Genomic DNA, 13,521 nt, shown 5'->3' with positions numbered 1-13,521 from the left:
CAGCGATTAAAATGCTTTCTCTGTATGATAAATCCTGAAGCCTGCTAAATAAGAAATAAAAGCATAACTGGTCAAGTGAAGTCAGCTTGGCCAGATCCCACACTGGTGTAAATCAGTGTGGCTTCATTGACGCTTGTGCAGCTGTAATGATTTACACCAACTGAAGCCCGGGGCCAGAGTTTTTCAAACATCAGCTCTCTATTTGGGCTCCAAGATGTCACTAGAATGGTTAGAATGAGTTAGGAAATTGATTTCTGAACTAGACAGCAAAAAGTAAAGCTATGCACTCTGTAACACTTAACACAATTCTAATGTGTCTGGATTCTAAAACAGAAGAAATTAACAATCGCACTCTGGATCCAGTGCCTACTGAGGTCAGTTCAGTTGTTGATTTCAATGGGTTTTGGAGCAGGACCTTAGAGATACAGGATACAGCCCCAGGCACGGTGGCAGGAAAGTATTTGGACTGCATATGCAGATGGCTCACTGGCTTCACTGGGTTTGACAACCAGGGGGAGTTTGGCCTGAATTAGAACTGCAGGATAAGGTCCTCAATTAATACAAATACGGGCAAAACTACAGCCAGCTATATACACCTTTTTCAAGGAGAGTGACATTTAGTAGCAGGCCAGTTCAAGGCCGGGGCACCATTCCCACTCCATGTTAAAGTGAGAGCAGAGAGCTGGTGCGATCCTTCCACACCATGGGTGAAATGGGCTATGTGCTGTTTGAAATCTTAGCTATGAACAGTTTGGATACCACCAAAGAAGCATTCTGTTGTTTCGTAGATCTTAACAACTGTAAAAATAAGAACGGTGCTACGTTACCATGAAATTGTCTCTTTCTGTAGTGGGTAAACCAGCAATAGACTGTGTGAGATGTAAGACAGAGTTTTAAAATACACATACATTTTCTTTGTCACCACACGCCCACAGTTTGTGTTGTGTGTGCCCGTGGCTGTTTCCTTTTCCTTTTAGGAACGGTACGTGAATGATTAATAATGAATACTAGCCAGCACAAAGTGCAGGAGAGTACTCCAGTCCTGTATGTTTTCTATTATCTGGACTGGCTTGTATTTAATTTCTGGGCAATTCTTTTCTAGATAATTATAAATCCTCCTTCCTAGAGCAAAACATTTTTTAATTTATGCATTTATGTGAAAAGATTTGTCTCTTCAAGTAATGAATGGACTTGTGTTTTTAACTGAGAAAATGCCCTGAGACGGGAGGGAGGGATAGCTCAGTGGTTTGAGCATTGGCCTGCTAAACCCAGGGTTGTGAGTTCAATCCTTGAGGGGGCCATTTAGGGATCTGGGCCAAAAATTGGGGATTGGTCCTGTTTTGAGCAGGGGGTTGGACTAGATGACCTCCTGAGGTCCCTTCCAGCCCTGATATTCTATGATTCTATGACAGCTTATGCCAGATATGTCTATGGCTTATGTCTCCTAAGTGTAAATCAGCACCATTATCTTTTAAGCAGTAAAAATAACAATACTTATTCTGTAGTCTGAAAATTGTCTGTCTGTTTAGGTAGATTTCAGGTTGAAACCTGGCCCTATATTTTTCTCGGTGATAAACTTGTAACATGAGTTAATATGTTCCATTTTTACTGTTGCGTTTCTCTGTAGACAGTGGAGAATTTGTGCTAAACTACATCGTGGTCTATGGTGAAAAAAGTGGCAGGTTTGTTCTGTCCCACATAGATGATAAATATATGAGTATAGTAACAGTCCGCCCTGATCCTTACATGAACAGGGGGAGGACTGTAGTATCAGGTTTATTATGCTTTTAGGGCCAGATATCCAGGAGGTGTAAATCAGAGTTGCTCTTCTCAGATCAACAGAGGTGAGTCAATTGGTTTGATAAAGTAAAACAGTGATCACTGTTAAAAATATACTGTAGGGCAGTCTCCGTCTAAATGGGCATTTATAATAGTGTCTCATTCTATTATTAGGAATCCAGCTGTAAAATCCTACCTGTACTCTGACAAATATGTAAACGTTATAAACAGAGAGTGAGAAGGCTGCATACTGATTAGGGGCTTGATCCAAAGCAGACTGAAGTCAGTGGAATGACTCCTATTGACTTCAATCACCTTTGGATCCAGATGCTAGGTGTGGTAACGCTTTTGAAAGAATTCTCGGCCATAAACTGGCAACTTCCTTGTTTTCAGAACCTCATAGATGACACCGCTCTGATTTGTAAGAAAAATTACGTCCATCCAATATTCATGTTCTAACCGCGGCAGTAGTTACTCCTCTGTGATCAGTTAAGCCAAAGTAGTAGTTTTGGAGCCTCGTGTTTTTTGGATGTGTTCTGGATAAACATGTACAGTACAGCAGGGATCTCGGGAGCGAAATCCTGCCCCCCTTCAAGTTGATGAAAAAATTCCCACTCCAAACGATTTTTCCTGACTTAAGCTCACAAATGGGGTGTGATCCTGGCTCCACTGAATTAAGCAGGAGTTTTTCCTCTTGACTTCAATTGAGCCAGGATTTCATTCCAGGTGAGCCCCTAAATGAGCCAAAATCTTTTCCTGGGGTCTGGTGTCCACGGGTCTGGTCCTTGGGAGTGTTATAGGTTTACATACAGTAAACTGGAATACAGTTATTACAGCTTTACATACAATAAATTCCATTACTAAAATAAGACATCACTGTCCTTTTTAGCTCACTATGTTGTATAACATTTTCCTGTTCAATTCAGTATCAAATGCATGATTAGCCCCTTCTAGGACAGAGCTGCAACTTTAACCCCTTCTGTCAATATCACAACATTCTTGCAAATGTGTGTTTTGTAGGTGATAAACTTGGGCAAAAGTTATTTTAAAATGTACTAAGCATCCAGGTGGATGTGTTTCTCCGACTGTGTTTCCACTATTCAGCTCACTCTCTCTTGTGGAATGTTTAAGATAAACCGTGTTATTAATCACAATAGAACCACTACAGCATATGGGATGTATTTGCATCACCAATCATAGGAATCTAACTGCATTGTGCTACTTTTCCAAGTTACACAAACCAGCCTTTCATAAATATTTATAACCAGGAGAATGTTCACAGTCGGGGGGAGGAGGGGAATTTGGTCTCCTTTGCTTTATAATGTGTTCAGATACTAAAGGAAATGCTGCATTACAGAAGAATACTTTTTAAAGTTTTGGAAGAGGATTCCTTGCACATTATAAATTGTTTAATTCCATTACATAATAAGGCTTACTTTCGTGGTATTATAAACTTGTTTTCTCAGTAGCTCATATATTAATTAGGTCTTTTCTACTAATTTTTAATTCAACAAAACGTTAATCATAATATCTACACTTCAACCATTTCTCTTATACACACTTCTGTCTAATCTTTACTAATCTTGTCCCACATTTACAAACTATATATTAGGACCTAACAATAAAGAATCCATACAGCAGTGAAGTTAAGTATCAGTTCATCATCATATATTGTGGGATATTAGCAGAAAGTATTTTTGTATGGGAAAAAAATTAAGCTATTGAAAACAGTGAGCTGTAGACATCAATATTCAAAAATCGGAAAAAATGTATTTTGCTCATTATTAAAATCAGGCTTATAGTATATGACTAGAAGTGGATAAAAACGTGCTCATGCCATAATGAAGCTAACGTGTGAAAGTAAAGCAACTAATTTACAGAAATAGTTCTGTTTGTGGGGATATGCGGTATGTAGTCATTTGCTACGGTGAATATGTAAATTAAAAGCAATTCCAGAAGTCGAGTACCTACAAATCTTCATTGCTTCAGTTCTTATGCTATATAATTCGTGCTTCCTTTTCATTACAGGCTGATCAGTCTCCTGAACGATGTTTCTGGAAAGTGTGATTTATTTATTTAAACTATTGAACTGAGTGTGCAAGAAGTAACATACAATTCCTGCTGACTCTAGCATCTTGTGATTTTTTTTTTTTAACAATGCTGCTATCCTGAGAGATTTTTGCAGTATAAATCTTATAGGTGAAACCCAGACTCCGCTGAGGTTAATGGTAAAACTCCCATTGACTTCACTGGAGCCAGGACTTCACCCTATGTGTTCAGATTCTCTGCAAAATGTTTTCTTACATGGAGAAGAATTGTCTGCATCAAAAAGAATCAGAGTTTTAAATGTCTAGGTGCTATTGCTTGCTCACTCAGACGAGTGATAAATGTGTTTGCAGAACTCAAAGCAGAGCTCCCTTCCTCATCTGAAATCAGAGAGGTTCACTACAGCAACAGAGAGTTTCACAAGGAAAATAAGGAAAGCTGCAACTTACTTCTTTTTTGTCCCTCTTTAGTGCTCTGTGTCCTGTGGACGAGGAGTTCAGCAGAGAAATGTGTATTGCCACCCGGGCACTCAGAAACCAGCCAGGGAGACGGACTGTTACCAGTTCACAAGACCAGTCTCTGAACAGGAATGCCACATTGCTGAATGTCCCAGTTACAGCTGGGAAATGGAGGAATGGCAAACTGTAAGTAGAAAGGGCCCGTAGCAGGCAGCTTCAGCGGTATTCAAAGCATACCAAAGTAAGACCTTCTTCCTGACGTTTACCAGGATCACATTACTCGTTCTGTGAAGTGTGAACTACAGAGAGACTTAGGAGATGGCTGGCTTGTTCAAAAGATTGTTGTCAGATGGCCAGGGTTTACACTAAACAGGGTTAGAGCTTGCCTTGAGACAGACGGAGGGTGTATTTGTGTGTTTGCATCTGTATGTGTGTGCATGCATTTAAATTTAAAACTTTAGATTGCCAAAAAAAGAAAAGAAAATATGTCAAAGAAAGTCTGGCATAAATTACATAGTGATGTATGGAGATTGGGCCAGTTTTTTAGAAAGTGCCAAAGAAAGCACTGGAGCGTAAGACGATGCATAATACAGGTTTATATGTGCATGCTGCAGAATGTTTTGGTAGGACCTGCACAAAGCCAGTATTTTTCACATTTTGCTGACGCAGCACCCGATTCCGCCCCACTTTTCCCATTCATTACTAGCTGCCTTTGGGCGTGAGTCTGCCATCCGTACACATGCAGGAGTAGGAACTTGGTAAGTACGTTTGATTGAGCTAAGTTTCGCTATTTGCAGAGCTGTAGGAAGCTGTGGAAGCTGTGCATTTAAAAAGTAACCTCCCACACTACATCATCATCTATGTGCCTTTGGGATGCTTGTTCAAACTCCCTCCACCCCACCCCCCCAACGTGATAACTCTCCCCATCCAACATGAGATTTCTCCTCCTTATTCCACCAGTCCAGCATCTTTGAAACACACCTAGGTTCAAGCTGCACTCAGATCTCTTGCACTGTGTTCACTTACTGTGACCGGTGCGTGTGTAACCCATACCCTCCTGGGTGTGGTGTTGTGTACGATAGAGTGCCACCGAGACCACTCAGAGAGAGATTAATGAGTCTGCTCTACTGCCTTAGCTAAGAGGCGTATGGCTTTTAGCTCATGCAGTAGAGGCTCATGCACTAAGCTCCAGAGGTCCCAGGTTCTATCCAGCTCGCCGACGGCCAGGGTTTGTTGGTGTTACACACGGTATCAGGCATCGTTAGAATTTCAGCGTTGCTTGCGGTAAACCTACTAAACTGTGTCTAAGTGGGATGATGATAGTTATCACAGAGATTATGACATACCTGCTGGACCCCGTGAATATAGCAAGGGCAAACGAGGATGAAGCCAGAAGCCTGTTCAAGGCCAGCAGGGAAGCTGTGGATTCTTACTGTCTACCAAAGCCTCCAAGTAGATGTAGGCTCCACTTTTCAGCTGTCTAAGTCCTGCACTTGGATATTCAGGTTGCCCATTTGATTATCTAAATGCAGGATTTTTATGCCTCTTAGGCCATCCGCATTCAGAATTTAGACTTCTAATGAACCAAAATTAAGGACACAAAGACAATTAATGTAGGAAGCTTAATATGATGCTGGATTATTTTCTGAAGATAAATATGGTTGTCTATAAACCCCAGTTCACAAAAGTTATGCTAGAAATGAGAACACAGAGCCAATTTTGTTCTAAAATGGCCTATGTCTCAAGGCATAATCAATTGGCGATTGACTGGTCAAATGGTACTAGCCCTTCCCCCTTATTTCCAGCTGCTACGTTACATTCTAACACAGTTAAAACACATAACTTGCTAACATTACTTTTCTGCTGTAGTTACCCCAAAGTGGTATAATGGTGAATGGGAGGGGAGAGGCCTGGCTCCCAAAAGAATCCCTGTATTACACAATAGGCCAGGAGATGAAAAAGGGTGAGCATAGGACTGTTTGAAATTTTTCAGCTGGATTGTCCAAAAAATCGTATTTTTGAAAAAAAATCTGACAACCTGCTGACTTGTTTGAAATGTTTCATTTATTGGAGACATTTTTGGTGATTTCTAGCAAAATGAAAATTGCAGGGCTGTTTCAAACACTGCACAATGGAAACAACTTTAAAATTTGTCAATATTTAATTATGGGTTTTTTTTAAATGCCATCCCCTACTCATTGAGAACCCTTGAGCTGGATATTTCACAATAAGCAACAGCTGACAGAAATTTCTGAGCATAGAGAGGTTCAAGTTCAGGGTTTTATTCTGCTGCTTTTGTGAGGAGAATTGCTTTGCATCATCATGTGTAACAGACCTTTCATGAATCTCCTCTTCAGTCCAAATGGCAACCTGCTTAATGTGCCTTTTGCTCTGCCTCCTGCTGCAGGCACATAACACTTATTGATATCAGTGGGGGTTTGGGGCGCATTAAGGACCTATTGAAATCAATGGCAAAGCTCCCAATGACTTTAATGATGCAGGATCAGAGTCTATGTACATTGTGGTTCGTAATGAAGGCTGCAATGGTGTGGATTCCATCCCATAAGGAGAGCAGAATAATCATTAAGTGATCTGGGGCCTGGTTTTAATTCATACTAAGGCCCCTTTACAGTGCTTTTGCAATGCAAAAGGGTCTTAAAGCAGGAATAAATTCTTTAAGGCCTGTTTACGCTGCCAGAGGGGGTCTTCAATTTAAATGAGAAACTGGTCCCTTCTATTCAGAATGCAAAGGACAATTTAGCGCTGCCCGTTTACTATATTCACCTGCTCAGAATATTGGTGTGCTCAAAAACTCCCATTTTCTTTATTATTGTGCTGTGGTTATATACAAGAAATAAGAAAAAAAAATTCACAGGCAAAACAAAAAGCATTTCAGTCCTGCAAAGGCTGTGGAATGTTTCACCTGCAGCAAGAAGATTCAAGGTTAAAGCAGCAGCTCCATTCTGCCTTTTTATTTGTTCCTTCTCTACTAGCTCATCCTTGATTCGGTTCAGTACAGTACACTCACTCATTGCAGCCAAGAGTATAACAGATTATTGTATACACCTCACAGCCCTGTGGTACTCGGCCTTATGGACTGTTACAGACAAATTTAACCAACTTCGTTCCATTAGCTATGCCATAATCTTAATGTTTGAAAGCTGTAATGATGTTATAGTCATATGTGGGGGCAGCTGAGGAACGATTCCAAGACTACTAGAAACATTGGGGATCAGATCTGTAGCTGGTGTAAAGTGACATAGGTCCATTGACTTGAACGGAGCTACACCAATTTACAGCTGCTGAAGATCTGGCCCTGCGGTTACAAGGCTGAGGAGGTAAGGAACAGAGGCAGAACAGAATAGACTATGAGCTGTTTGCCTCAGACAGAAGTGCGTTAGCATGAAAGAAATTTGCAAAAGGCTAAGCTGCTGTCCCAAACAACACATTCTCTTCTACAGAGGACATTAAACCCATTCAGCTAATGAATATGCAAGCGGGAAGCAAAGTAGCTCACCGACCAGCATGCCGTTTTAGTACTTACCAAACAACATAATTAGCCCTTAAAGGAACTTCTCCAACCTGGCGTCCTCTCTCTCATTTTTGCAGCTGGAGAGAATGACCCGCTCCTCTTCCCACCACTTTTGTGGGAGGCGGATGTTCACACTGGTTTCTTAAAGGGCTCCCCACCGGACTGTGTGCACTCTGGAGATCTCAAGCATGTGACACATTGGATTCCAAGGAAGCTTTAGGGATAGAGGGGGGAGAGAAAACCCTCCTTGCCCAAGAAGAATCACTAATTGAAACCCACTGCGGATGTTGCCCATTTTGAATTTGTCACTGCTTCTCTTGGAGTAGTTTTCATTTTGTCAGATGTATGGTTAAAGCGAAATCACCTCCTTGCCAGCTATAAATACAGCAGGCACGTTATTCATAGGGTTGTGGCACAGATTGCTTTAATATGCTGTGAACAAGGAATGCAGTGAACCCAAATTAACACTTATGGCATGACCTAAAATAACGGTACAGCACCGTTCACTTTTTGATTTCATTTTTTAAAGGGGGTTTGTCAAGCATCGTTTAGTCTTCCTTTTTTTAAAAACACCACTCTAGTCTTGCCAATGAAAAGCCATAGGGAACATCCTGGAAACCATCTCTTGTTATAGTCGTTAATTAACTCTTCTAGCTTCTTGCAGCACTGAGGATGCTGAGGTTGCTGGGTTGAGTGGGCAGGTGCTCTATGGTGTTGGTGGCGTCTGATGTAGGGGAGACAGGCCTGCCGATGTGGGGGGGCAAAGGGGGAAATTGCCCAGGGGCCCGGGCAATTTAAAGGAGCCTGGGGGGCTGCTGCTGCAGTAGCGGTGGCCAGGAGCCTCAGGCCCTGTTAAATCACCCGGGCGGGCCACAGGGCTCCTAGGCACATGCATGGCCAGCACCGAGTTTCTACTCTGTGGGATGCTCTGCCCTTATGCGAGAATGCTGCAAAAGAATGGAAGTTACAAAAAAAAAAATACAAAATTGTGTATTTCTGGCATTTGTTACTTCAGGGGAAATCTTTCAGTCCTGACTTAGGCAGAATGCCCATCGAAAAATGTCAAAACAAAATATTCTGATTTTGTTTTTTACTTTTTTGTTTTGTTTGCTTGCTTGACTTGAATTCACAAAATGCTTCAGTTGACCTAAAGCTGCATTTCTGGGGGGGGAGGAGGGGTGGAAAAAGTTAAAATTTTTGGCCAGTTCTATTCATGAGCTTAAAGTTAAGCACCTGCTTAAGTATCTTGCTAAATCAGAGCCTAAATAGACAAGACAGTAGAAAGGCGAGAGATGCCTTAGATTTGCTTCCCCTTCCTCTTTGCCCAGGTCTTTTGCCCTTTAGGGTATAAGGTATTTTACAGATGAGCAACTGAGGCACCAAGAGATGAAGTGATTTGCCCAGGGTCACTCATGGAATCTGTGGCAGAGCCAGGAACTGGAATCTCATTTCCTGGATCTCAGTCCATGTATCTTAACTGCAAGACCCTCTTTCCTCCCTAGTTAAAAATTAATAACACACTATGGCAATATACTGTCACTGTATCTGTCCGTCACTTTGTCTTTTCCCCATTGCATCGAAGGGCAAACTGGAAGTCATGTTCGAGGATTCTTTTCCTCTTGGACAGCGTGACCGTCTGAATTTTTTCTAGTATATGTTTCAGCCTAGCAAGGGAGCTTCCACCGCCTGTTGCTTGTGGAATTATTGGTTGGCTTATATGAAGTTTCTCTTCATTAACTGGGGCTGGCATCAGTCTAGTTTAAAAATCATAGAACTTATTCCTTCTCCCGCGGCATCCAGATTTCTGCAGAAACTCCCTAATTAGAATGGAGCACTTCGGTTAAGGTATATGCTGCATTGGAAAGGTGACAATTAATGCTTTCTGTGGACTGTGCTTAGGGAATCCCGTAACCCACTTTTAAATGTAATTTAAAGGAGTACTCTACTTATACCATGAGGCGATACCTGAGAAGGGCAAATATATAGCACATTTGGTTCGCTCTCCTGAGAAATCACAGTCAAGCAAATTATTCTTTCCCCCTTAGGAGTGCTACATTTCAGTTCAGACCTAGGGGAAATTTCCACTCTTGGGACCTACAAGAGAGTAAATAAGGTTGAAAAAGCACATGTAGCCAGTAGGGTCTTTTTGCCAGGCTGCAAATTTTTTAATATTGACTCTTGCCTAAGAGCTGCTAAATTACTCCTCCAAAATAAATGCTGCTGAGCGGGGGTGTTTGCTGGTTTGCATCATTGCTATTCACTAACTATTGATGTTGAGCCTTAACTTGCATTTCCTGCGAGCCCTCTGCACCCAAAGGGCTATGCTGCTCCGAACCACAGCACTTCTACTTATTGACGTTTTATTTCAGCCTTCTCAAGAAATCATTTGCAGTCTGGATTCTGACAGCTAATTAAAAACAAAAGGCTCTGGTAGTACTGCCTTTCACCTAGGGCAGTGGTTCTCAAACTAGGGCTGCCACTTGTGCAGGGAAAGCCCCTGGCGGGCCGGGCCGGTTTGTTTACCTGCCGCGTCTGCAGGTTCGGCAGATCGCAGCTCCCACTGGCCGCGGTTCGCGGCTCCAGGCCAATGGGGGCTGCGGGAAGGGCGGCCAGCACATCCCCCGGCCCGCGCCGCTTCCCGCAGCCCCCATTGGCCTGGAGTGGCGAACCGCGGCCAGTGGGAGCCGCAATCGGCCGAACCTGCGGATGCGGCAGGTAAACAAACCGGCCCAGCCCGCCAGGGGCTTTCCTTGACCAAGCGGCGGCCCTAGTTTGAGAACCACTGCCCTAGGTGTACTCGGTAGATCTCACTCGTCCTAGGAAAGCCGTGACTGGTTCAGAGATCTTGAAAATGACGTACACATGATGAAGCTAACTGATGAAACCCTAGGTAACTTCACATGTAGATTTGTGTGTGCGCGCATGCGGGCAGTCTGATTGGATATTATGTCCTTTGCTTCGAGGAAGACAATTCCTGCACAATTTGGGCCTTGCAGGAAGGGTTGAGTTGGCTGGTTGTAGGGTAGAAGAGGAAGGCTGGTCCAGAGGTTAGGGCTCTTGTCTAGTGGGAACCTGGGGTCAAGTCCTTGCTTTGCCACAGTCTTTGAGCAAGTTGCATAGTCTATCTGTGCCTCAGTTCCCCTTCTGTAAAATGGGGGTGGTAGCACTGCCCTGTCTCAAAAGGATGTGGGGAGGATAAATATATTCAAGATTGTGAAGCGCTGAAATATTGTTGCAAAGGGTGCCAGATGTGTACCGTACGTAACTAGCTTATTATTCGAAATGGGCGATCATTGGGGAACCTTTCTTCCAGAGTCCTTCTCTGGGCTCCCGTCTTTTGTGTAGGGGAGAAATTATTTTTTATTTTTTAATATTGGTGATAGATGCTTTTAATAAATCTAAATACATAAATCCCACTTCACTTCAGTTCTCAACGTCTTTTCCCGTTTACCTGGTGTCAGAGCTGCCCAGGATTCTTTGCCACTCCTTCTGGTTCATGGCACAGGTTACAGGCATACACATAGTTTGGGGAGGGCCATGGGGGAGCATTGCTCCCCCAAACTGCAAGTCTCAGGAAGGCGCAGAATTTGTCCCCCCACACACTGCCCCGCTGGCCTGGCTAGAATTGTCTCCCCAAATATAGAAGTCAATCTATCCCTATGGTTATAGGCCCTGGAGTTCAAGTCCTTTTCTCTTCAGTCTTCTCTTGGCAGAGTCTTTCCATTGTATCCTCTGTCTTCCATTGCAGTCCCTTTCCTTTGCCGGTCATTCTTCTCCCATTCTTGTCACATGTCTTACCCTCCTCAAATGTGCATTCTCCAGCCAACCCATCAGCGAGAGTCCCAGGTTCATCTTCCCCCTAATTTTTCCGTGCACATTCTGTCTGCCTCCTCTTACCTTACCTTACCTGCCTCAGTATATTGTTGGCTAAATCTAAATACATAAACCCACACTGGAGTTAATTTTTTCTTCGGGGTTGCGCACGGTAGCCCAGGACAAATTGGATCCACCAGCATTTAAAAACTAATCAGTGCCGCCCTATTGACTCTTGCCAACTCTTGTTACATCAGGCTGCAAGCAGCCCCTGAACAATTCCTAGTCTCAAAATAAGGATGGCCAATAAGGAAGCAAAAACATATTTTACATTAATTTGATATAAAATAGGCAGTTAGAAAGACAATAAAGGCAGGTAGGGTCCAGTGAGTGGGTAGGGCACTGGACTGGGAATCCAAAAACCTATATTATATACCCAGCTCTTTCACTGACTAGCTGTGTGACCTTTTGAAAGTCATTCAACCTCTTTGTGCCTCTGTTTCCCCTTCCACCCTTTGTCTTGCCTATGTAGTAGGATTGCCAACCCTCCAGGATTGGCCTGGAGTCTCTAGGAATTAAAGATGAATATTTAATTAAAAAGATGTCATGTGGTGAAATCTCCAGGAATATGTCCAACCAAAATTGGCAACCCAACTATGTAGCTGTTTGCTTGTCAAGACATGGGCTCTTTCTCTTTATGAGTTTGTGCAGTGCCTAGCACAGTGGGGCCTTGACCTCAGTTGTGGCTGCTAGTCGCTACCTCTAATACAAGTAACTAATAATAGAAAGCAACAGCATTCGTAAGTACCATTAGTTTATCATTTGTACTGGGGAAATGTTTTTGCATCACTATGTGAATTAAAATGAAGTTCTGGGACACCTGTGCTGACCTCTCTCATTTATCGGCAGTGCATGAAAACGTGTGGGGAAGGGTCCCGGTACCGGAAAGTTGTGTGCGTGAATCAGAATAACCAGGAGGAGGACAGCATGAATTGTGATGTCAGCAAGCGCCCCCCTGATAGGGAGAGCTGCAGTTTACCGCCTTGCGAGTACATCTGGATTACGGGGGAATGGTCCGAGGTGAGCACCACAGGGACTCTACCGCAGCGCTCCGCGGCGACTGTCGTTCTGCTGATTGGACTGTGAGCCTCAACATCGTTAGTCTGATCAGGGTCTGAATGTACCCTCTGAACAACAAGAGCCAAACCCTCAGCTGGAGCAAATCAGTGGAGTTCCTTTGACTTGGATGGAGCGATGCTGATTTGCACCAAGCTGAGGATGTGACCAAAAAGCTCAATCTTTCCACACAGGAGCACCATCCCCTTGCCCCCTCCCCACAAGAAAAGAAAAGGGTTGATGTGCTGGAGCAGTAATTAGTGCCTGCAGCATGGTGCTGGATACTTTAATTATTAGTTTGTTTGTTTCTATGTAGTTTCTCTGTGGGAGAGAGGAACAAAAGAGAGGATATTAAAAAGTAAAGATCAGTCTCCGGTACAGTCCTGGTTGATAACTTGAAGCGTTTTTATTCCCACATGGATTCCACTTACCGTACAGTGTATATTAAATATGTTTTTATTCCCTTGGTACAAATAACATAAGTGAACGCAGTCCAACCACGGCCTCCTGTTTGCACAATTCCGCTAGAAATGGATCCTTAGCTGGTGGGAATCTCTATAACTCCATTGAGTTCAGTGGAGCTACACCGATTTCATCAGCCTAGAATCTGGCCTTCGAAGATCAGCTTAATTACCAGATCCTTCTCTTAATCTTGCATATCGTAGCATTTGAGGGCCCAATCCTGCTCGCTTTCCTGACCCCAGCAGTCTCACTGGCACTCAAAGTGCTATTCATGTGAGGAAAGCGAGCAGGATTTGCCACCTAAAACGTGCAGGA

At 43.1% G+C, this 13,521-nt stretch overlaps 1 protein-coding gene across 7 annotated transcripts in view; it reads left to right on the top strand.

Annotated features, from left to right (window-relative positions):
- ADAMTS9 (ADAM metallopeptidase with thrombospondin type 1 motif 9) overlaps window positions 1–13,521 on the top strand; it is a 134,189-nt gene that overhangs the window by 101,811 nt on the left and 18,857 nt on the right. For all 7 annotated transcript variants that reach the window (XR_005226211.2, XM_037904878.2, XM_043551517.1 and 4 more), the window contains 2 exons: window positions 4,296–4,469; window positions 12,538–12,708. Coding sequence is in view for 6 of the 7 variants with exons in the window: in XM_037904878.2 (XP_037760806.2) it covers window positions 4,296–4,469; window positions 12,538–12,708 (345 nt within the window). In the remaining variant the exon portion in view is untranslated. The remainder of the gene's footprint in view (window positions 1–4,295; window positions 4,470–12,537; window positions 12,709–13,521) is intronic.

This window comes from Chelonia mydas, chromosome 7 (genome assembly GCF_015237465.2).
Source record: "Chelonia mydas isolate rCheMyd1 chromosome 7, rCheMyd1.pri.v2, whole genome shotgun sequence".
NCBI classification, from domain to species: Eukaryota; Metazoa; Chordata; order Testudines; family Cheloniidae; genus Chelonia; species Chelonia mydas.
The sequence above is the reverse complement of the archived record's forward strand: the minus strand, read 5'-3'. Positions and strand labels throughout refer to the sequence as shown.